The sequence below is a fragment of the Canis lupus genome, chromosome 8, assembly GCF_011100685.1.
Source record: "Canis lupus familiaris isolate Mischka breed German Shepherd chromosome 8, alternate assembly UU_Cfam_GSD_1.0, whole genome shotgun sequence".
NCBI classification, from domain to species: domain Eukaryota; kingdom Metazoa; phylum Chordata; class Mammalia; order Carnivora; family Canidae; genus Canis; species Canis lupus.
Genome location: NC_049229.1, coordinates 50,274,325 through 50,296,522, shown reverse-complemented (window position 1 = coordinate 50,296,522; position 22,198 = coordinate 50,274,325). Strand labels below are relative to the sequence as shown.

General features: G+C 52.4%; 1 protein-coding gene and 1 long non-coding RNA gene across 9 annotated transcripts; one reads left to right on the top strand and one right to left on the bottom strand.

Moving 5' to 3' along the window:
• Positions 1-1,862: 1,862 nt before the first annotated feature.
• Positions 1,863-7,656, bottom strand: LOC102157068. 5 transcript variants are annotated; one of them, XR_005363592.1, is made up of 5 exons: positions 7,511-7,656; positions 6,999-7,125; positions 6,557-6,903; positions 4,332-4,427; positions 1,863-2,091 (listed from the first exon to the last, which is right to left on the bottom strand). It is a non-coding gene; the product is annotated as an uncharacterized LOC102157068 (long non-coding RNA). The 5 variants fall into 5 exon arrangements; XR_005363594.1 differs by having other exon boundaries at positions 7,022-7,125; XR_005363595.1 differs by lacking the exon at positions 6,999-7,125 and having other exon boundaries at positions 7,511-7,635.
• On the top strand, positions 7,415-21,464 carry ZDHHC22 (zinc finger DHHC-type palmitoyltransferase 22). Of its 4 annotated transcripts, none has more exons than XM_038545387.1 (4): positions 7,415-7,635; positions 9,420-9,959; positions 14,716-14,952; positions 20,621-21,464. In XM_038545387.1, exons 2-4 carry the CDS (start codon positions 9,434-9,436, stop codon positions 20,659-20,661), a joined length of 804 nt encoding a protein of 267 aa, XP_038401315.1. In that variant the 5' UTR covers positions 7,415-7,635; positions 9,420-9,433; the 3' UTR covers positions 20,662-21,464. The 4 variants fall into 4 exon arrangements, with proteins under 4 accessions (XP_038401315.1, XP_038401318.1, XP_038401316.1 ...); XM_038545388.1 differs by lacking the exon at positions 7,415-7,635 and adding an exon at positions 8,373-8,612; XM_038545389.1 differs by lacking the exon at positions 7,415-7,635 and adding an exon at positions 8,630-9,224.
• The last annotated feature ends 734 nt before the right edge of the window (positions 21,465-22,198 follow it).

The following is a 22,198-nucleotide window of genomic DNA, read 5'->3' as shown; positions in this document are numbered from 1 at the left end:
GTCTGCCCCTCCCCGTGCGCGCTCTCTCACTCTCTCAAATAAATAAATAAATAAATCTTCCCAAAAATGGTGTTTAGAAAATATATTTATCAACATAGGAGGATTGTCTTACTATTGCGGAATTTTAAATACTGATTTTTATAAAAGAGGATGAAGATGTAAGGCCAAATTGACAATTAAAAGGAAAAAATCAGAATGAATAGAAGATTGAAAGACACACACAAAATACTAATGATTATTATCTCTGGGTTTAGGATCAAAGGATTCTGGCTTTATTTTTCATTAAAATTTAAAACTTTCATACAAAAAATGTTACTCGTATGGTCTTTTAAAATTAAAAAATAAAGTACATCTTTTCTATCTCCCCTTTCTGCCTCATCCAGGGCCAGCTGTCAAGCTTGCTGAACTGGCCAGATGGTCTGGGACACTGAGCACGGCTGCCAGTAGCGCTCACTGCCCATGTTCATTGGAGGTCAGGGCTTTGTCAGGCTGGAGCTGCTTTCCTTGGGCCTGTTTCTGTGAGGAGAAATGCCCGAAGGACGGTATGGGTCCGTGGGAGGGTGGGAAAAGGCAGAGGTAATAGCCTCATTTGACCAATGAGGAAACAGAATCTTAAAGACATCGAAAATGCTAGGAAACTCCTGCTTCTGTACGGAGACCTGGGGGCTGGATAACTTGATGTGTCTAAAATTTCCCATAGTAGAAGAAAAAGCGCCAAGGCTGGCCTCCAAATTAATGTTCCTTTCCCTCTGGGTCAATACAACCCATAGATTTTAGCTGATTCCATAGGTACCTATAGCTAGGTGTGGCCACGTTGACTAAGTCCTGGCTAATGAGAGGTAAGTGGATGTGTTGCGTGTGACTTCCGGGAGATGTCCTTAAAGAGAGGGGTATGTCCTTTATCTTTTTCTCCTTCTTGCTGGCTGGAATATGGACATGATGGGTGGGACATGAGCAACCATTCTGGGCCATGAGACAACACGCTCAGGAAGATGGGACAACAAAATAGAAAGAATCTGGGTCCCATGTGATCATGACACTTCCCTACCAGCCCTGGACTGGCTCCTTTAAACTTCATTTGTGTGAGAGTGAGGCAAACTTCCATCTTGGTTTAAACCCATGTTTAATTAATTAAGATTAGGTACACTAGGGACACCTGGGTGGCTTAGTGGTTGAGCGTCTCCTTCGGCTCAGGGCGTGGTCCCGGGGTCCTGGGATTGAGTCCTGCAACAGGCTCCATGCAGGGAGCCCGCTTCTCCCTCTGCCTATATCTCTGCCTCTCTCTGTGTGTCTCTCATGAATAAATAAATAAATTTAGTTAATTAATTAAATCTTTTTTAAAAAAGAAAAAAATTAGGCACACCAGCTGCCACTTATTTAATACTTACTATGCCAGCCACCATTCTAAGTGCATTATGGATGTGATCTGGTTTAGTCTATATAGCATCTCTATGAGGTGGGAATCATAATTAACCCTGCTTTACAGATAAGGAACGTGAGACACAGAAAGGTCAACTGACTTGCTCAAGGTTGTACAAGTGACTGGTGAAACAATCTGAGCCTAGATAATCGGACCCCAGAGCCTGTCCTCTCATTGCTCTTCCGGACCCTCTCCTTTGGCTCCCTTTTATCTCCTGGTCCCATCTGACACTTCCATCCACTACTGCAGGCCTGTTTATATTAATTCCACTCCCCCATCCCATCCCATTCCTGATCTCCAGCAAAAAGCCCATTCTTTTTTTTTTTTTTTTTTTTTTTTTTTCCAAAAAGCCCATTCTCTCTACACCCTGTGTCATTGAGAAAAGATTTTGGCTGGCTAATTCATACTAAAGTGTAAGAGAGATCAACATTAGCATAACATGTTACTTTGCCATCAGGAAAACAGGCTCTTTATTTCTACGTCAGTGTCAGGGTTTAGGTGTGAAAGACAGAAGGAATCACATCCGGTGGGACTTGGACACTGGAATCACGCGACCCAGATTTTATTTCTGCTGCCGGCACGCTTTGCAATCTTGGCAAATCTCACAACCATTCTGAGTCTCCACTTCTCCCTCTACAAAATCGGTAGAGTCAGACCTTCAGTAGACAGAGCTGTTGTAAGGATTTAATAAGTTAACCAATGCAAAGGCACTTGGCCCCCTATCAGCCTGACACATAACAAACATCCAGAAATATGAATCTTTAGGAGTTGAATTCTGTTTATCCATTGCTCCCTAGAGCCTATTTTTTTAAAGGTCAGATATTGAGGTATAAACAGTTCTATAAGTTTTGACAAACATATAGTCATGTAACTATCACCACAACCAAGGTATAGATTTTTTTACACCCCAAAGAGTTCCCTCATGCTCTCTGTCCCCCAAGCTGCCTCTTATTTATGCTAATATTTATGTCCCAGGCTCTATGCTGGATCTAAGCTACAGAAACAAAGCTGGTGGGTAAGTCCCTGTTCCTGGGGATTTACAGTCTATCCGATGAAAAGAAGCAATAAAAAAGTGAACAGACATACAAACAAGATCATCATGGATGCAGTAGGTGCTAGGCAGCAAGCAAGAGTATTTGGTGGCTGGTAGCTAGGGGACTGTTTCAGTAGAAAGGACAGGTGCTATTGAGTTGGCAGCTTTGTCGTGAAAAAATGATGACAAAATGCAAGTTAGCTAAAACCCCCATTTAATGGGCAGAGAATTTGAGGTTCAGAGAAGCTAAGGAATGTGCTCAAGGTCACGCAGCAAGTAAATGGGAAACAGAAGGATTCAGGCCAAGGCCAGCACGCACTAAAAGCTCACACGAAAAGCACTTGCTTTTTTCTTTCTTTTCTTTTCTTTCTTTTCTTTTCTTTTCTTTTCTTTTCTTTTCTTTTCTTTTCTTTTCTTTTCTTTTCTTTCTCTTTCTTTCTTTCCCTTTCTTTCTTTCTTTCTTTCTTTCTTTCTTTCTTTCTTTCTTTCTTTCCTTCTTTCCTTCTTTCTTTCTTTTTTCTTTCTTTTCGGTCACACCACACTGCCTCTCTCCTAGGCCCCAGGCCATCTCTGCTGGATCACTGGGGGAGATGGAGGCAGAAGGGGGGTGGCGGTCAGGAGTGTGAGGTCTGGGCCGCCTGCTGCTCTGTGACGGTTATAACATACTACAACCTATCTGAGAGTTTCACAAGCAGCCGAGGGCACTGCAGTGCCTTTCCTGGTCTCACCTCCCTCCTCCTCTAATTGAGATGTCAACCTTCTGCCTCATTCCCTCCCATCCTGGACACCTGGCCTTGCAGCGCTCTCAGCAGAGACAGCTAATCTCCCCTGCGCCCCTGAGCGCCCTCCATCATGAAGACATAAAGTGAGATTATGTCAAACACATGAGCATGCACTCCCTTGGCCCCTCTTCTTCTTTTCTTTCCACTCTCTTTCTCCCTCCTCTCCCCTCTGCCCTCTGCCTCCCTCCTCTTTTCCCTCCCTATGCCCCCTCTTTCTCTCTCCCTCTGTCTCCTGCATGCTTTGAGACCAAAGGGCCAGTTCATCTTGCTGCCACCACCTTGGCTACGCTGTGCACCGGTCCACAGGCATAGGCATCCCTAGCAGCACTGCCCGCTTGGTCCCTGGAAACCATGGCTAATTGGTAAAAGATTACATTTGTTTTTCCACAGCCTGAACACTCCAAAGGAGGTGCTGCCAAGCCAAGCCAAGAATTCCAGCCTTATGCATCAATCACCAGGGGGACTGCTGGGGTTACCTGTCACCCAGAGGGTGACATTCAGACCTGCTGTTCCTACCTTGACATGTGGGCTTTGCTGATGAGCATCACGGCTCCCAATTCCATACACACTCTCCAGCACCACAAACAGCAGAATGCTTGAGAGCATTTGATTAATGTGCTGCAAGCTTGCTTTATTCATGTAATTTTACATAAATATCTCACGTAAAAATCATGCCAGTCTTTTATGCTGAGGGAGTATGCTCTATACCTGTTTCCTTTATGCATGTGAGATACTCCAGAAAAGTTAAGTATCAGTGAGATTCTTGTGTATTAAGGCACATTTTAAATCGAACATAGGCAAGGTTTGCAAATTAACATGCAGCAAATCTCTGAACTCAGTTTCCTTATAAGAAAAATGGGTTTAATAATTTTTGCCCCAGCTAGCCTACAGGGCTGTTGAGAGACTCGTGGAATAAAATTTTAATTTTGTGGATGTACTTTGTAGCCTGCAAAGCACTTTATTACATCAAAGTAATGTTGTTGTTGCTAAAATGAAGACGTAGTTGGCCAAGTACATTACCACCTCCAAATAGAAATTTTGTAATAATACAATTTCCATGTATTTGGTTCGCTAAGACAAAGATTATTACACTTACATGTTTTTTGGATCCAGCCAGGCAGGGATGGCGTCTCACTAAGCCTTCTGAGACTTCAGGAGCACTCTGTGGTTGCCCTTGGTTATGACTTGCTATCTGCAGCAAAGAGCATCCTGTCTGAGGATGTCTATTGAAGTCTTAATTTCAGGGCACCAGTTAACCTTAAGACCCCAGTTTATCTTCACCTTGATCAATATGATATAATAAGAGTATGAGAATGGAGGAAAATCCCTACAGCCTCCTTCATTGTGGCCCCTTGCATCTTGGAATGTTCTCCATCCTAAACTGCTAGGAGCTGTAGGGCCGGAGAGACATGTGTGTGGGATTCCCCACCCAAGGGAGAAGCTGCTTGCTGCATAGAGTTCCTCTCTCGGTACACAACACTTTAAGGCAAAATGGAAAGATTGCCTCTTGGGAGGGAATTTATTTTATTCAAAGAATAGCACCAAATAGCAAGATTTATGGCACATATTTCTGGGAAAGTGCTCGGCAGCAATCAGATGCCTGTCTGTGCTCTTGTTCTCTTGGGACCGCCTGCAGGTACAGTCATGGCTTAACTATAAGAAAATATGACAAGGGCAATGAGGAGTGTAGCTTATAAATTATTTTCTGATGCTGTTTATGGAGGATGAGACTCTAGTTGGGGTGGGTAGTGGCAGGATGCAAGATCAATGGTGGCTGTGTCCTTACCAGACATTTTAAGGACCTTGGAACATCGCTTTTCCTCTCTGAGAGAGACCACTGTCAACTCATTAGTCAACACACTAGTATTCAGGGTCTCTGCTGGGCAAATCATCCTGTTATGAGATATGGAAGGGACCCCAAAATATTTCCAGCATAGCCCAGGAGCTCTTGCTTCAGCTGGAAAGGCAAGATGTTCTTGTGGGTAAAGATAAGGGCCCAGAAGGGAGCTAGGAGGAAGGAGCTAACATTGTCCCACCTCCTGCCAGGACAGAGGTGCTTAAATAACATTATCCCATTTGATCATCATCACCACGAGGTAACATCTTCACCCCATTTTAGGGATGAGAAGGCTGAGAACAGAGAGGTTAAGTGACCTGCTCCAGGGCCCACAGCTGGTAAGTAGCAATAAAATGTTCATTCCTAGTCTGTTTAATTCTGAGGGGTCCAGAATCCAGGTGAAGTTTTCAAATTGACCTCCCTATTGATTTTGTCAGGGATAAGCACCAATTTTAGAATTTTGTTTAGAAAAACAAAACAACATTCAGTTGTACTTCCTCTTACTCAGTTCACTAAGTGATATGGGTGGGGAGGGGAGGTGGGGGGGCCACTGAAGAAATACTAGCTCTAGCTCTGAAGCTTTAATGTCCTCTCCAGTTGATAAACTATATTTCTAAGTAATTGGTCTTGTCCATTTGCGTTTCCACAGCCAGACTCTTTCCTGGCTGAATATTCCCTTCCCCCACTGCCATCTTCCCACGTTCATTTAGCTTCTCTCTCTCCCTCCCCTCACACACACACACACACACACACACACACACACACACATATCCAGACGCACACCTTCCCACCACACACCCATATGCAAAATAAAATTAGAAATACTGCCCGACTCTCAAGGTATTTAGGGAATGGAGATCTTCAATCAATATAGCCCAAATGAAGCTCTCCAGGCTCCCTCCCTCCCCAGCCAGTGCTGGAGGCCCGCAGAGCTTACCGAAGAGGGCCCAGACAGCCATGATTGTGACACAAAGCAGCTCTAAAGGGAAAAAGGCCATTTGTGCATCCCTGTGTCTGCCCTGTAGCCACTGGAGTCACAGAGCTACCAGATTCTCAGAATGCAGCCCCTTTGCAAGCTGTTCTTTTGCTTACATGTAGAACCCTTTGAGGACATGGAAAGGTTTCCGGGCCCCCTTTTTATTTTGATGTACTCTGATAAAATACAGAGAAAACAACAACTGATGGCTCAAAACTATAGGCTGAGCTGCTAAGCATACGGTGCTCATGTTCAGGGATTGCCCTTGTTTTAATCAACCAGATGAGGAAGCAATAAACACTTATTTATGATGTTAGCCTTCCCTAACATAATGGGAATAGGCCAGATGAGTGAGCTATGACAGCCCAGGAAATTGAGGTAGTGGTGGCACCATTATTCCTGCAGTGTCTCTAAAGCTTTCTCTGCTTCCTCCCCGTCCCCACTGACACACACTGGCCAAGTGTCTCTGCCCTCTGGCCCTCTTTCTCCTGTGCCTCTCAGTACCCACCTCAGAATAGTGGAGGCAGGAAGGGGAAGGACTGGAAGAGGGAGGTGGGGATGGGGTTCCAGGCAGAAGCTTCTGGTTCAAGCACTGTGTCTGGATAAATCCTTCTGTTGTCTTCCCTTCTCCCAAATCAGAGGTCCCCCTGGGTCTCAGGGTGATTCGGGCTGTACAGAGGCCGAGAGCCTGTGCCTTAGTTGGAATCCAGGCTCCGTCACTTCCCGGGATGACGCTGGCCATGCGACTTAGTTTCTCTGTGCCTCAACCTCCTCATCCATACAATGGGGGGATGACTGAACTTCTGCTTGAGAGGGTTAACCAAGCCGACTTCTGCTCAAGGCTTAGCACCCTGCCTGGTACAGAACAAGAGCCCAGCAAATAGTGTCACCAATTATGAACTCATACTCAAATGGTGCTTACCAGGGGCGGCCCCGTTTAAGGGCTTTACCTAGGTTGTCATGCAAGCCTTACATCTCTGTTACAGATGAGGAAACTGGAATCTGAAGATCACACCGCGGTGAATGGCGGATATGGAGACCCAGGCGGACAGGCTCCAGAGTTGGGGCTCTCAACCCCTGGGTGCATAAGGACGCTGGTCTTTATGGGTGTTGCCCCGAGGCCGGCTGAGCTCTCACCCCCCTAGGCTCCCCCACTTCCGAGGCAGGGTCTGGGGGGTGGGGGGAGCAGACGAGGGCCAGGACGTGCACCTCAGCGCTCCATGCAGACCCCCGGGGGGGGGGGGTCAGGCGGGGCGCCCCAGCCGGCTCCCGCGGAGAGGAAGGGGGGCGCCAGTCCTCGGTGCGGAGAGGGGTGGCCAGAGCGCCGCCCCCAGGAGGGGAGGGGGGCTGGCGGGGTTGAGGGGTGCCCAGCGGCCGTCCCCGCCGCCTCCTGGCCCCCACTCGCCGGCGCCCAAGTGGGAGGGCGGCAGCTGCCCGCTCCCTCCTCCCGCACCCCCGCTACCTGCCCAGTCCCCGGAGCGGAGCGCGCGGAGGCTGCGAGCCGGCGGGGCCGAGCCCACAACTTTGCAGCCTCGGGCAGGGCGAGCGCCGGCGTCCAGGGCTCCTGCGGTCGGCGGCCCGAGCTCGGTGAGTTCGCTTCCCCGGCCCTCTGCGGCGGCGCGGGGCGGCTTCCCCGGCGTCCAGGAGGCGGTGGCCGGGGACCGGCGGCCGCCCGCGCCGCCCGCCTCGCTGGGGCTCCGGGCCGGGCCGCCCTCCGCCGCGGGCGCCGAGCCGGCGGCTCCCCGCGCCCCCGGGCCGCCCGGGGGGCTCGGCGCTGGGCGCTGGGGCGCGGGGCCCGCCCGCCCGCCGAGCGCCCCCGCCCCCGGCCCCCGCCCGGCCCCGGCCCCCGCCCCCGCCCCGGGCCGCCTTCCCCGGCGCATCTGGCGGCTGCTCCCGCGCCCCCCTGGCGACCGGCGCGGGGAAGACACTCGCTGCGCCCGAGCGCGGAGCCCAGGCTCCCCCGGGTGGGCAGCGCCGCCCCCGCAGCCCCGCCGCCCCGGAGCGCCCCGCAGCGGGCCCCGGCGACCGCCTCCCCGCGAGTCCGCCCAGCCCCGCCGCCCGCAGGCCCCGGCGCCCTGGCACCTGCGGGGGGACCCCGAGGACCGGCCGCCCACCGCGCACGGGACCGCCCGCCGAGGCCTCGTCGCCGCCGCCCGGCCGGGGTGCAGCCGCCTTCCCGGAACTTTTCTTGGCGCCCGGGGCTCGCCGACTCCTCAGCCCCCGGAAAAGTTCTCTGGGGCGCTGGGATCCCATTTCCCGGCGGCGTCCGAAGCTGGGGAGGAACCGGGGCGGTAGGGGCCGGGGGGCGGCGGGGGCGGGGGTGCCGGTGCGGGTCCGCCCACAGGCCGCCGAGCATCCCCTCTCGCGCGGGGCGGGCTCGTTGGCACCGAAAGGGTTTCGGCGCCATCGGGGTTGTTTGGGTTTCTCGCTCCAGGAGGATGGGGGGAGGGCGCGCTGGGGGGTTTACATTTCGTCGCTTCAAATGAGAACGCTCTTTGCCAAGAAAGAGCCAGGGCAGCCAGCGACGGAGACGGGCTGGGGCTGACCGGGACCCGCTGACACAGGTACTGGGGCTGCGCCCCCCAGCTCACCCGCTGCCTGAGCGCCTGCGTGGATGTATTGATCGTTGTCATTGATTTTTTTTTTAAAGCCAGGTGGCAGCGGCTGCGTGTGTAATACAGATATATGCACACACAAACACAGATAGCCAGGCGCACACAGCTTACACGGTCATACGCAGAACACCCTCCACTCAGCACCCACCACCACCACCACACACACACACACACACACACACACACACACACACACACACCAGGGACCTACAAGCACAGGAATACCTCCAAAGAGCCTTGGGTGAAGGGTGTGGTCCTTGAATATTGCCCAGGATTGGGTGGGGGTGGGGTGGGTCAGAGGGCCAGAGAAAAGGAGGTGAGGCAGGACTTCCAAAAGGTCATTTCTCTCTGGTCCACCCCAAATTCTTTGCTTTCTCCTTCAAGGGGGTCTGAAGGAGAAATCCCAAACCTGGGCTCCTTTCCTCTGCCATAGAGGAGCAGAGCCCTAGCCCCATGCCCCTCATCCCCTCCAGAGAGCGAATAAGGCCTGGCCTCACCCTCCTTGTGCCTGACCCCAGAGGTCGCTCAGATGTTCAGAAATCGAGGGAGCGGGCACCCGAGGTAGGGCCTGCCCCACCCACCCAGAGGCTCTTTCAGTCAGGGTATCACACCTTCTTGGTCTTGGGTTAGGGAAGAGAGGAGAGGGCTGATCCAAGGGACAGGGGTGGGGGGGTTGGATTTGGGTGGGGTGGGACGGCCAGACTGCACCCCCCTGGACACCGCAGTTGAGTCTTCCTCTCACCCTGGGCCCCTTAGGAATGTAATCGAGGATGCTGGCCCTGAGGCTGCTCAACGTGGTGGCCCCCGCCTACTTCCTGTGCATCTCCCTGGTGACCTTGGCGCTGCAGCTCTTCCTCTTCCTGCCCAGCATGCGCCAGGACCCCGCGGCCGCCCGCCTCTTCCCTCCCGCGCTGCTCCACGGGGCGCTCTTCCTGTTCCTCTCCACCAATGCCCTGGGCAATTACGTCCTGGTCATCCAGAACTCCCCCGAAGACCTGGACGCCTGCCAGGGGCCCCCGGCCAGGAGGGCCCCGTGCCCCCCGCCCAGCACCCACTTCTGCCGAGTGTGCGCCAGAGTCACCCTGAGGCACGACCATCACTGTTTCTTCACGGGCAACTGCATCGGCGGCAGGAACATGCGCAACTTCGTCCTGTTCTGCCTCTACACCTCCCTTGCCTGCCTCTACTCCATGGTGGCCGGCGTGGCCTACATCTCCGCGGCCCTTTCCACCTCCTTCGCCCACCCCCTGGCCTTCCTCACGCTCCTTCCCACCTCCATCAGCCAGTTCTTCTCCGGTGAGTGGGCCTCGGCAGGCAGGTTGGGCCCCACACAGGGACCCTCCACCCCCACCCCAAGTTTGCCGCCTTCAGCAAAGAAAAACACAGGATGCCCAGTTAAATCGGAAGGGCGGATGAACAGTGCATGGCTTCTTAGTAATAAGTATGTCCTAACTATTGCATGGGGCATACCTAGATTTTAAAAATTCTGTTATCGAGGCACCTGGGTGGCTCAGTAGTTAAGCTGCGGATTCTGTTTTGGCTCAAGTCGTGATCTCAGGGTTGTGAGAGCGAGCCCTGCTTCCAGTTCCGTGCGGAGTGAGGAGTCTGCTTGATGATCCTCTCCTTCTGCCACTCCCCCCACCCATCCACCCAGGGTGCTCTCTCTAAAGTAAATAAATCTTTAAAAAAATAAAAATTCTGTTATCTATCTGAAATTCAAGTTAACTGGGCATACTGTATTTTACCTGGCCACCTCGCTCTTCACCCCCAGTTCTCATTCATCGTCTCCTCCTTGCTTGCCACTAACCATTTGCGCATAGAATCTCCTGGTGACCCAGGCAATACACTCACTCTCTGCCAGACAGGACTGGGTGCTGACCATCCCTCCATGTAGCCCATGCTATGACCTTCCTCTGCCTAGACTCCAGCCCTGCTCACATATTCCCCCAAGGATTTGCCTTCCAAAGGTCTTGCCAACCAAGCACAGTAAGCCAGCAGCAGGCTAAGCCCTGCCCTCTTGCCCATGTGTTTGTCCCTACCAGGCTGCTTGTTAGCCTAGAGATGGCTTGGAGCAAAGGGCACCCTGGCTGGAGATGTGCCATGTTGAATGGTTCCATGTTCACATCACAGAGCTATGAGACTGGCATGGGATTTGACCCTCCAGGGAGGCTCTTACACTTACAGGAGCCAGGCATGTGGGCCTTCCCACTAGCACTCAGCTGAGCACCCTGTGGGGTCTGTATTTGATATGGTGTGTCTCAGGGAGAGCTCTTTGATTCCTGGCCTAGAGGGATCTAGCACCTGGTGGCAGTTCTTACCACTTTATCTGGACTTGAAATTTGTCCCTACCTCATTTCCTTCCATTCCATCCCTACCCTGGCTTTTGACTCCAGCTGACTTGGCTCTTATAGTTGGTAGCATGCACGCATGAGTGTGCGTGAGATTGTTATCTCCATCTCTCAAATGAAGACACTGAGGCTCAGATGGGATTAAACAGCTTGCCCAGGATCTTACTACTACCAACCAGCAGCCTCTGTGCCTCCCTCAACCCCAGGTCTTGAAACAACCCCTAGCAGCACAGGGAATCTAGCACGTTTCTTCACCTATGGACTTTTCAGGGACAAAGAAAGACATGGCTATTTCCATTGGGAGCCCAAGACTGTCTTGATGTGCCTGGGCTGGCCACTCACAAAGTTCTGCTCCACTGTGAGGGAAGCCATCATGTTGGTCTTTGTTGGGACTGCATCCTGGTCCTTCGCAGGAGTAGAACTGTTGCGCCATCAGAGTGGGAACTCCGAAGCGTAGGAAGGCCCCAGCCATCCCAGCTGTAGGGTTGCCTTGAGGGCTGATGGCTGAGTTCGGCCCAGAACTCAGAGCTTTGGGGCCTTCTGGATCCTGGCATGGGCACAGGAGACTGCTAGGACCAAAATAACCAGGATGGGGGTGGGTACGTGGGCGGGCCAGGGGGTGGAGTGTGAGCACAGGCAGGTGGAGGGATGAGGAGAGCCAGAGAGAGCCTGATTACACTTTCTTTTCCAAGTAGTTTCATCATATCAAAATGAATGGTTCCAAAGGAAGGATCTTGAAATGGTTTGATTTGAGATAAGCCTGGGCTTGAGGCTTGTCCATATGTGCTAGGTTTTGGAGACAGGACAGAAAGGAAGAGGAGCTTTTGCTTTGATCTGGGCGGGGGGGGGGGGGGGGGGGGGGGGGGGAGGGGTAGACAGAGCCAGTCAGTATCTACCTTGGGGCCCAGATCCCTGGTGCAGCAGCAGGGTGAGTCCCGCCCCCTTTTCCAAACTCCTCCTCATACCCACCGGGGAAAGGAGGCCAAGATTTCTAATCTCCAACTCTCCCATTTCAGCCATCTATCCATCCTCCTCCTTCGCTGACCTTTCTTCCCGCCCCTTTCTTCCCGCCCCGGGCCAGCCCTTCTCACTCCCTGCAACTCACCCCTTCGGCTTCTCCCTTCCTATCTCCTCTCTCTCTAATTCTCAGCCCAAAGGGCTGTGGGCACACCCTCTCTCATCTGCTCAGGAGGGCAGGTGGACAGGAGGCAATAGGAAGGGACAAGCTGTTTAACAGATTGAGCTGTCCGCAGCTGCGGTACTGCCCCGAGTCAGAAGTGCCAGCATAGCAAGGCAGGTTTTCTTTCATTCAATCCCCACAACAAGTCTGTGAGGTAAGTACCATCATATCCATTTTAAAGGCTCAGGAACCAAAGGCTCAGCAAGGTTAAGTTGCTTCTAAACCAACATGACTAGTGTGACTCTAACCCCAGATCGAGACTCAGGGCTGCTAGCCCCTTAGAGCTAGCTCATCCTCTTTCCGCTGCACTGCATCGCCTCCCTGGAGCTGCCTCTGAAGCTGCTTCTTGATGAATGAGCCACTTTGGGAGGGAGGGAGGTTCTTGTCCCCGGATGTCTATTAAAGATGCTGGGTGACAATCTGTCAAAGGTGTTACAGATGCCTGGTAGGAAGGAGAGGTGGAAGGATTGGATCGTGTGACCGTTCAGGCCTTTCAGAATTCTGTGATTTTTCTAAAAGAAGCAGAACTATTATTAAATAATTCAAAGGAGCTGAGGCAGCCAGGCTGAGCAACTTCAAACACTTCAAGGGAAAGCAGGTCCCCAGAATAGCCTTTTGTAGCTGCTGCAAGGGGCCAGGAAAAGGCCACAAGGTCTTTTCCGCATGTCTTGATTTAGTGCCAGAAAAAAGCCTATGGAAAACAGCTTCCATCAGCCCAGGTTTATCCGTGCAGCTGAGTTGCAAGGCAGGCCCTACACTTGACAGCTCTGATGTTCTCACATCCCAGCTAGAGGGCCATCTTTGCCTGTCAGCATTCCCGGAGCCCAAAGAGCAGTCCCAGGATCCCTCATCCTGCACGTGGCTGCCTGAGCTAACCTATGCTGACAAGGAAGAAATGGGTCAGAGGGATGGAACTGCCCTATGCAAGCTGTCCCACTGCCACCCTCATGCCAGCTGAGGGGCTGCTGAAAACGCCAGCTGGAATGAGCTTTCCATCCCCTGGGCAGCTGGACTTACTTGTCTCTGGTTTTGCAAGGAGAAATGTGCCATCAAAGCTCCCAAGGCTGGGGGCAAAAGGAGGCTGCTAATGAGAAAACCTGAATCTGGTCCATATCCTCCTGGCTGCTGAGTCCACCGCTGCTCAGATTGGACAAGTTGTAAAAGCCAAACCCTTGAGGGGCCTGGAGAGACCAGGGAGGAGGTGGGGTGGGGTCAGGGGATGCTAGAGAAGAGGGATTTGGTTGAGATTCACAGAGGCAGAATAGGTTGGAAGGTGATGTCTCTGGAGCAGGAAACTTCATCTCATTGGAAGGGGTGGTGGTAGATTTGTCATGCAGGGAGAGAGGGGCTAAGGAGGGCTTTTGAGTTCCCTGGTGGACCACCACCCTCCCGCTGGGCAAGTTAAGCTGGGGGTCTCTACCATGGCTGCCAAGGCTGCAGCTTATCCAGTCTTCAAGTCCTGGAAAGAAGGAGAAAGCTTGATGGTCTTAAGAGTTAAATGTGAGCCCTTCTTGGATGTAGTCTCATCTGTGAATGACCCTCAGCAGGGAGCATCGCACTGAGTATGAACCAGAACGCTAGCCACATTGTACATCATTTCCCTGAGTCATGCAGGGATTACTAGAATCCTATGGAATCCTTCTTATTCTACCCACTTTACAGATGAGCAAAACTGCAACTAAGAGAGATTCAGAAGTGTGTATGAGACCACAGAGCTGAGAGATTCAAACTAGCATGGACTGACCACCCCAGATCTGAAGAAGGGTGCGGGATCTCTTACTCAGTGGGTTTAAAAGCAATAATAAAAGTGCCGGTTTGGAGGGGTTTGGAGAGGTCCTGCCCAAGGCAGGGAGCCGGACTGATGACCTTGGGGACCTCTTCCAGCCTTAGCAGGTTCTGACAGGCAGGACAGCTCTGGCCAAATGCTCTAGTGGCCACACTGTCCTCTTGTTAACATTAATGACTGAATTATTCTCTAACTCAACGCTCTGCGCTGCCCCTGGAGCTTGTGACTTATTCTTCTTGATGACTAGGCCCTGTTCTCCATCATGCTGTCACTTTCTGGAGACCTCCCAGCCAGTGCTCTCAGCTCCATAGGAAGATGGCGCTGCAGTCAAGGCAACTGCCCCGGGAGCCAGCTCCCTCTCTAGCATCCTCAGCTCACCCCCCTCACCTCCTGAGAAAACATCTCCCTGTCTCCAGACCACAAAGAGAAGGCAGAGGGATTTGGCGGGCGTCTCAGACTCTGAGGAAACATTAGCGGCTAGGCACTGCCCAGAGAAGCTTCCTTTTCTTCTGCTCACCGCCCCCAGTCCTCCCTTCTCCCCTCAGGGGCCATCCGCACCACGAAAAAACTTAGGTCAACTAGTTCATCCTTCCTGTCCCTCGCTGCAGCGCGGAGATTGCTACAAAATACAGCTTCAGTCCCGTTAATCTCCCGCTCTCCCTAGCGGAACGGGTCGCAGTTGAGTACGTGGCCTGGGTGTAAAGCGATTCTGGTGTGTCCCCCCTCCCCCCCCCGCAGGAGCTGTCCTCGGTTCTGAAATGTTTGTCATCCTCATGCTCTACCTCTGGTTTGCCATCGGCCTGGCCTGCGCCGGCTTCTGCTGCCATCAGCTGCTGTTGATCCTCCGGGGACAGACCCGCCACCAGGTGCGGAAGGGGGTGGCGGTGAGGGCCCGGCCCTGGCGCAAGAACTTACAGGAGGTCTTCGGCAAGAGGTGGCTGCTGGGCCTGCTGGTCCCCATGTTCAATGTTGGAGGTGAGAGCTCCAAGCAGCGCGACAAGTAGCAGGCATTCCCATCATTTCCGTGTGTGTGTGTGTGTGTGTGTGTGTGTGTGTGTGTGTGTGTTGACTCCTCCTGAACATAAGATCATGGCACTTTTGTCTCCACCCATGACCTGATACAACCTTGAGCTGGTAAGGTTCTAGCATCTGCCCCTGGTCTGTGGCATGTAAGAGAACAGTGTTGGCTGGTGGATCGTGGCAAGCAGGAAAAATGCCTCACCTCACCCCCACCCCCCGCCATTGCTAGGCTCCCAGGAGCCAGCCAACTGTCAGGAGGCCCCTGCTTTCCCCCTCTGCCTGGTTCATCCACCCTTTCCTATGTCTCATGTCATCACTGCTATCAGCTAGAGCTCTTCTCTCAGACCCATGTTAGGATTGGAGAGTGGATTCTTGCTGTTGGTAGGATGCTCTCTGGGGCCTAGAGGCTGGCAAAAATGTTTAAAGTTATCATGTGTAAGAGGTAGCCAAGTTGGCTCTGCCAACTGCTAGTGAGGTGAGAAAGGAGGGGTGTGTTCTTATCCTCCCTGTGGAACTGTGAGCAGTGGAAGGGAAACTCAGTAGTTTACTGCTCCAACGCCAAGTGCCAAGGCCTTTTCTCTGGGAGACAGCAGCCAATGGCCAGGGATTTCTAGGTGCTGTCCCCTGCCCAGCCTGCCCCAGCTAGCCACCCCAGCCCAATCTGGGACCTGCCTGGATGCTTCCTTTCCCTGGCACTCTTCCAGCTTTCCCTTCTTGATCTCTAGCCTCTGGGTCTTTTCTAGGTTCTGGGGAGGCAAGGAAGAAGGAAAGAAGTACTGATAAATGAGAGAAGCATGAGACTGCATAACCATACCGAAGGGGATGTGTGTGTGTGTGTGTGTGAGTGTGTGTGTGTGTGAGAGAGAGAGAGAGAGATGAAGAGGAGGAGTTTTGTTGTGAAAACAGAATGCTTAGGGGAGGGAAGGGGAGAGGCCACACAGAGGTTGGGCAGTGGGATATTTGAGGAACAAGAATGAGAAGAGCGAGTGGGTTCATTTCTGAAGGACATTCTAGCAGCTAAAGCTGTTCAGTGTTTGAATGGCTGCCTGGGGAGGTAAAGAGTGCCCCACTGGAGGTATTCCAGCAGGGACTGGCCAGTCATCTGGCAGGCATGCCATGGAAAGAATTTCTGCATAGGGTCAAGAAAGGGAAGATCCTTTCCCACCCCCAAGATTCTGGTGTCCTCTTTGTGATTGCCTGGTCCAGAGGCAAGATCTGTAGAGATGCCTGTGAATTATTTGCTTTCAGGAAGGGGGGAGCAGGCATGGAGAAGCCTGAAAATCATGATGCAAACTTTCAGGATCCTACTTAACCACTGAAGAGGGAGTCTCTGGATAGACAGGACAACCTAGGTATTAATGCTGGTTGAGGAGGTTGGCATTTGAGGAAAGGGAGATGGAGCAGTGTCGGGGCAGGTGGGGGCAGGGGTGGGAAGAGCTGTAAGGTCATGCTCAGCTCTGAGAGGTGAGGTTGGGAGAGTTGAAGCTTGGGAATGGGGAAGACCAAAATGTAGGGGTGCAGCTGTGAGACCATCTCTGCTTATCTAATTGGTTGGATGGGGACACTGCTGTATGTTCTAGGACCCAGAGGATCGAATCTCTGGGAAATATTCAGGAGTGGGGACAACACAAGTGCCCCTTCTGACTGTATACCAAAGTCAGTCTGCCATCCATGCAGGCAGCAGGGCTGAAGTCCACAGCCTACAGGGTCCAACTGGTGGCCACAGCAACCCCAAGCGTCGCCACACAACACCCTGAGATCTTGAGCAGAGTTGGGGAGGACTTTACTTTGGTCCTGCCTTCATGCCCCCTATAGGGCTAATGTGGTAATAGCATCACTGGCTCACACTCCCTCCCATATCTATTTATTCATTCATTCATCCATCCATCCATCCTACATATATTTATTGAGTGCCAACTATATGCCAAGTCTCTTCCAGGCACTGGTATACAATGATGAACAAGACACACTTGTTGTGATGAGCACTGGGTGTTATATGTAAGTGATGAATCACTAACCTCTACTTCTGAAACTAATATTACACTTGGTGTTAACTAACTGGAATTTAAATAAAAACTTGAAACAAAGAAACAAACAAAAATTGATGAACAAGGCAACAAGATCTCTGCTGTCAGGGGCATCTTGTCACTGCCCCCATGCACTGACTCCCACCCCTTGAAAAATGATTCTTCTGCCATGTTGGTGTCAGCAGGGCAGGTCACTTGGAGGGGAAGGATATTTGCAGAGAAGGCTGAAGAGGAGCCCAGGCTGGCTGGCTGGAGGAGTCATTGGGGAGCATCTTCACCCCCAGTTCTGTCCATACTTAAACAGTGGGAGTGGAAGGGAAGGGAAGAGAGGTCCTGGGCAATCCAGGCCTTGGCTCTCTCCCAACCCAAACTCAAGCTTGGAAGCTAGCCATGCCATTCCCAGCCTCCTGGAGGCTGAGCACTGTGAGGCTTGACATGGGAAAAAGAAATAAAAGAGAGACCTGCGGGGGTTGACTCCTGACAGTGGGTGGTGATGGTGGGGAGGTTGCCCGGTGTGGAACTGGGGTAGCATTTGTATACATGGCCCTGTATTGTTGATAAAAAAACATCAATAAAATATGTGGTGTTAAATTGGATTTGATGTGATCACACGGGCACCACGGTTGGTAGTAGGGCTGGCAAGGCTGGAATGCACTGACACTGTCAGAGTAGCCATTGAAATATTTAAGGTAAGTATTAAAAATACTTCTATTCTAGTAGGTAAATAGCCACTCTCCAGACTCCCTGGGTGACTCACCCCTGCTGCCCCAGCTGCTCCTGCTCCTCTCCTGGAATCCCGGGCTCACCTCAGAATTCAGTGATTAAAAGGGCAATGTCTGTTATCTGCATGGAACCCCCAGGATCCTCCTCCAGCCCATCAGCTAGTGTCCTTTGTGACAGAGCAGGATAGTGCTATGTGGTTGGTAAATGTGCGGATACCACCCCAGGGGTGGTAGCATGTCTGCGTGCTGGGATCTGTGGACCCATGGAGACCAGGAGTAGAAGGTCTAACCTGGGAACTTTCCTCCTCCTCCGCCCACTCCTCTTCTTCTCCCACCCCTTCTCCATGAAGAGAAGCCACTCGGTTATCCATCACAGTCAGAGCTGACGGCTCCTGAGGATCAGCCAGGCTCCCTGACCTTTCAGCCCCTACAACACTTGGAGACTACAAGCTGCCCAGTCCTGGGGGCAACAGAGAGGGGGTTGGGCCCTGCAGGAAGGGAGTGGTCCCCAAGCAGGTGAATGGGCATGACGTCTGATGCATCCTAAAGACAAGCAGGCCTGGACTAGTGGAAGACACAACTACAAAGTGCTAGTTCCATCTGGGCTGCTGAAGAATCTTCAGCCTAGGCCAGTGTTGTATGTATATGGGTCTGCATTCCCTGGACACATGCCAATGAGCAACCATTGGTATGCTGGGTGAGGGGCAGGGAGGAGATGAATAGAGCGGTGGCTAATCTTCAGCACATTCTAGAGCATGGGCTGTCTACACTCCACAGGTCAGACACTCTTGCCTTTTTTTTTTTAAACATTTTTTTTAATTTTTTATTTATTTATGATAGTCACAGAGAGAGAGAGAGGCAGAGACATAGGCAGAGGGAGAAGCAGGCTCCATGCACCAAGAGCCCGATGTGGGATTTGATCCCGGGTCTCCAGGATCACGCCCTGGGCCGAAGGCAGGCGCTAACCCGCTGCTCCACCCAGGGATCCCACTCTTGCCTTTTCACCGTTGTATCCTGAATGCCTAGCAGGAGCTGGGTACATAGTAGGTGCTCAGTAAATACTGACCAAACAAATGCTTAGGTTTTGTGCTCATTTGCTCATTCCACATCTCTTTGCTGTGCACGCTATGGGGCTGGAAGAAGATGAGACAACACTGTCCTCCAGGGGTTCACATCCTAGGAGAGGTTCCTGGGAAACCCCAGAGGAGGAAGAGAGCCTGCCCCAGCTGTAGAGACAAGGGAGCTTCCATATGTGGAGAAGCTGGAGGCATGGATGAGATTTGAGCAGGCAGAGATAGATAAGGGGCGGGGGGGGAATTCCAGGAAAAGCGAACAGGCCTGGAGCTTTGGAGTGATCATGGGACTGTGAGCATAGAAGACACCACAGAGAGGCAGAGGGACTTAAATCTAGGAGTTGGAACCTGAACTAAGAGATCTGGAGTGAAGTTGATAGGGGAACCATTACAGGTTGTGAGCAAGGGAGTTACATGATTAGAGCTCAATTTCAGAAAGTGGGGCTTTGGTGGGTAGACTAGAAGTGGGGAAGGCCCAAGAGGAGGCATTTGCTGAGGGTGACATACACCAGGGCTTAGGTAGGCATACTGGCTGTGAGCCAGTAAAGGAAGGGAAAGTGTCAGAGCCACTTCACAGACATGAGCATGAGTTGGAAGGGTCTAGGGGGAGAAGGCCCCAGGTGATCCTGAAGGTTGAGACAGGATGGTCAAGGTGATCTCAAAGGAAAGACCATTAGGGCCAATGGAGTGGGGAGATCATGACTTGGGGGTTCAGGGTAACCGGGACCACTCGCTTCTGTCAATGGTCCATTGGTTGGTGATTGATGGTGTCACTCGTAACTAACCACTCTGTAACCTCTGTAACCTGCCTCAGGCAGGGCAATCTGCACACTGAGCCACGCAGCACAACCTTCTGACTGCCAAAGCTGGGAGAAAACATCTGCCTGTGAGAATAGAGGTCACAAGTCCTTGAAGAGACCTGAGCCCCCACCTGTTATAAGCAAGCAAGAAGCCAGTCCTTAGGTCCCAGCAGCCATCTTTTAGCCAGTCTCCTTTCCCAAGAACATGATTGTCCTTGTCATTCCTGTCCTTGTCACTCCCTGCACGTACTCCAGGCACAATACCCAACTTAGTGTCCTGCAACTGGCCTCATTGCTCCTCTCATCAACCTTCCTCTGGGCATGCTCTCCAGTATGCTGGGGAGGCAGCTCCTCCTGCTGGGGAGAAAAGGAGGGGATGGACAGGGAGCCAGGATACATTGCTCCTGCCTCCTCTGAGATGCTTTGGAGATGAGGAAGAACCTTGGACCTGTGAGCCTGGTGGTGGGGTGGGGGGCCTGGGGTAGCTCAGTTGCTCCTGATGTTGGGTTCTGCTTCTGTCTTCATTCCTTTCTCTGGGGGTGGTGCTGGCCCAGCTCCTCAGACATTCATTGATGCTGACTCCATGCCAGGCATGATGCCAAGAACCAGGAATGCAAAGATGAATGAGATCTATTACCTGACCTTGGGGAGCTCACAGGGAAGAGGACCAACTGCAGACAGTCATGAGGGAGAAGGACAGGGTGCTGCAGAAGGAGGAGAGCACTCACTCAGGGTAGGCTGGCCGACTTCCCGGAGGAGGCAATGCCAGGTCATACAGGATGAATATGAGTTGCCAGACAGGAAAGCAGGGCCATAGGGGGGAGTAGGGGTAGGAGGGACTGTGCCAGGGGCAGGGATACCACGTGATTCCTGGGAATTGTGAGTCTCCATTTAGGAGCAATGGGGGCACCAGTCAGTATCATGCCATCACCGCTGGAGCAGTTTAGTCCTCAGGCCATGCTCCCCACAGACCGGCCTCTTCCCCTCTGATCACTTTGCAGGTTGTCATGCTTGGAAGAATCAAGCAAGAACCGATGTCTAGTTTTTCTAGTGATCAGCAGGGTCCTCCAGGTTGGAGACCAAAGGCACGGGGTCACGTTCAGTCCCCAGGGGTTCAGCCCAAAGCTGTTGGAGAACTCATCTGGGAACATCAGAGACCCCCGGGTTCCTGAATGAATTGCCTCTGGAAAGAGCTCCCCATCACTCTTTCTTTCTCGTACAACTGCAGCGAGTAGAGTAGAAGGAAGACGTTTCTACCAAGATGACAGCCAGGGGTTCATGCAGAGGGGGGAGCTTTCACGATGTATAATCCTCTCACCCTGACTGAAGAGGCCTGTGTCCTCTTCATGGCCCCCTGTACCACCCTCCCTCCACACAGGCACCTAGTGGTCCCCATGTGCTTCTTCCATTAGCCCTGACAGGTCCAGCCCCCAGGGACATCTTCCCTCCTCTGTGGGTTTTGTCTCCCAGCTGAAACTTGGAGGGTGGGGAATGGCAATGGTGGAGTCCTCTGGTTCCTGCGGTACCTACCAGATAGTATAGAGCCCTGACACGATCATTGACATGTGAGTAATAATAGTGACCGACATTTATTGAGCATCCGCGACGTGCCAGGCCCTTCTCATACAGCCTTTATCTATAGTAACTCTTCCTCATAGCAACCCCACCAGCTCTGCTTTATCAATTACCCGTTTTCCAGGTAAAGAAACTGAGGCCCAGAGAGGTCATATAAGTTGCCCAAAGCTTTGCAGCTGGTAAGTGCCAGAGCTGGGATTTGAACTCAGGCTGTCCGCTCCTGAGTTTATGCTTTTAACCCAGACTGCTAGACTTTGTATTGTGGACATCCAATAAACTCCCTGCTGATAAGTAACAGTCGAGTGTTCGTTCGGTAATTCATTGACTGACTCCTTCATTTAACCCACGTATGGAGCATCTGTTATGCAGAAGGCCCTGGTGGACACAGAGAATTAGGAATTAGGTCCAGCCTCAGCCTCCCTAGAGCTCACAGTCAGCTGCTTTAGGTGGCTCTGTGGGAGAAAACAGGTAGGCTTCAGGATGCGGAGAAACTTGGGGTGTCTCTGGTCCCTCCCAGACGGATGATTATGGGCAAATTGCCCAGGATGAAGCAGCTTCTTCCAGAAGCTAATTGTGGATGTCTGAGGACAGTCCAGGCTGAGGACCCCGCCCCAGGTCTCAAGGATGATGTCTACTGGAGGGGGGCAGGGAGGAGGCCTGAGCTATTTCTGGGCTGCTGCCCTGCCAGACAGTATCAGGGTGCCTGCAGGAGGGGACCACACACTGCCGGAGGGCTGAGCACAGCCGGCACGCCTCCACACCCACCCTCTGGAGACCAGGGCAGGGGAGCCACCGAAGACCCTAAAAGGGAGCAGGCTCCAAGGCAGACAACATCTGCCAAAGCTCATCTGTGACATATGGGAAAAAGAGGCCTCCGGAGGAGCCAAAGGGATGGCTGGTGAAGCGGGATCACACATGAATGGCCCTCCCCCCAATTAAGGCAGCATTAGCACAAACCTCTGCAGGCAGGGAAGGGGGCAGTGACCTGGAACCCTGAGTAGAGA

Excerpts from the sequence above, each read along its gene's own strand:
- ZDHHC22 (XM_038545387.1), top strand. The coding sequence starts at position 9,434 with ATGCTGGCCCTGAGGCTGCTCAACGTGGTGGCCCCCGCCTACTTCCTG. Across the intron at positions 9,960-14,715 it reads CATCAGCCAGTTCTTCTCCG|GAGCTGTCCTCGGTTCTGAA; the intron begins GTGAGTGGGCCT and ends CCCCCCCCGCAG. Across the intron at positions 14,953-20,620 it reads CCCCATGTTCAATGTTGGAG|GTTGTCATGCTTGGAAGAAT; the intron begins GTGAGAGCTCCA and ends ATCACTTTGCAG.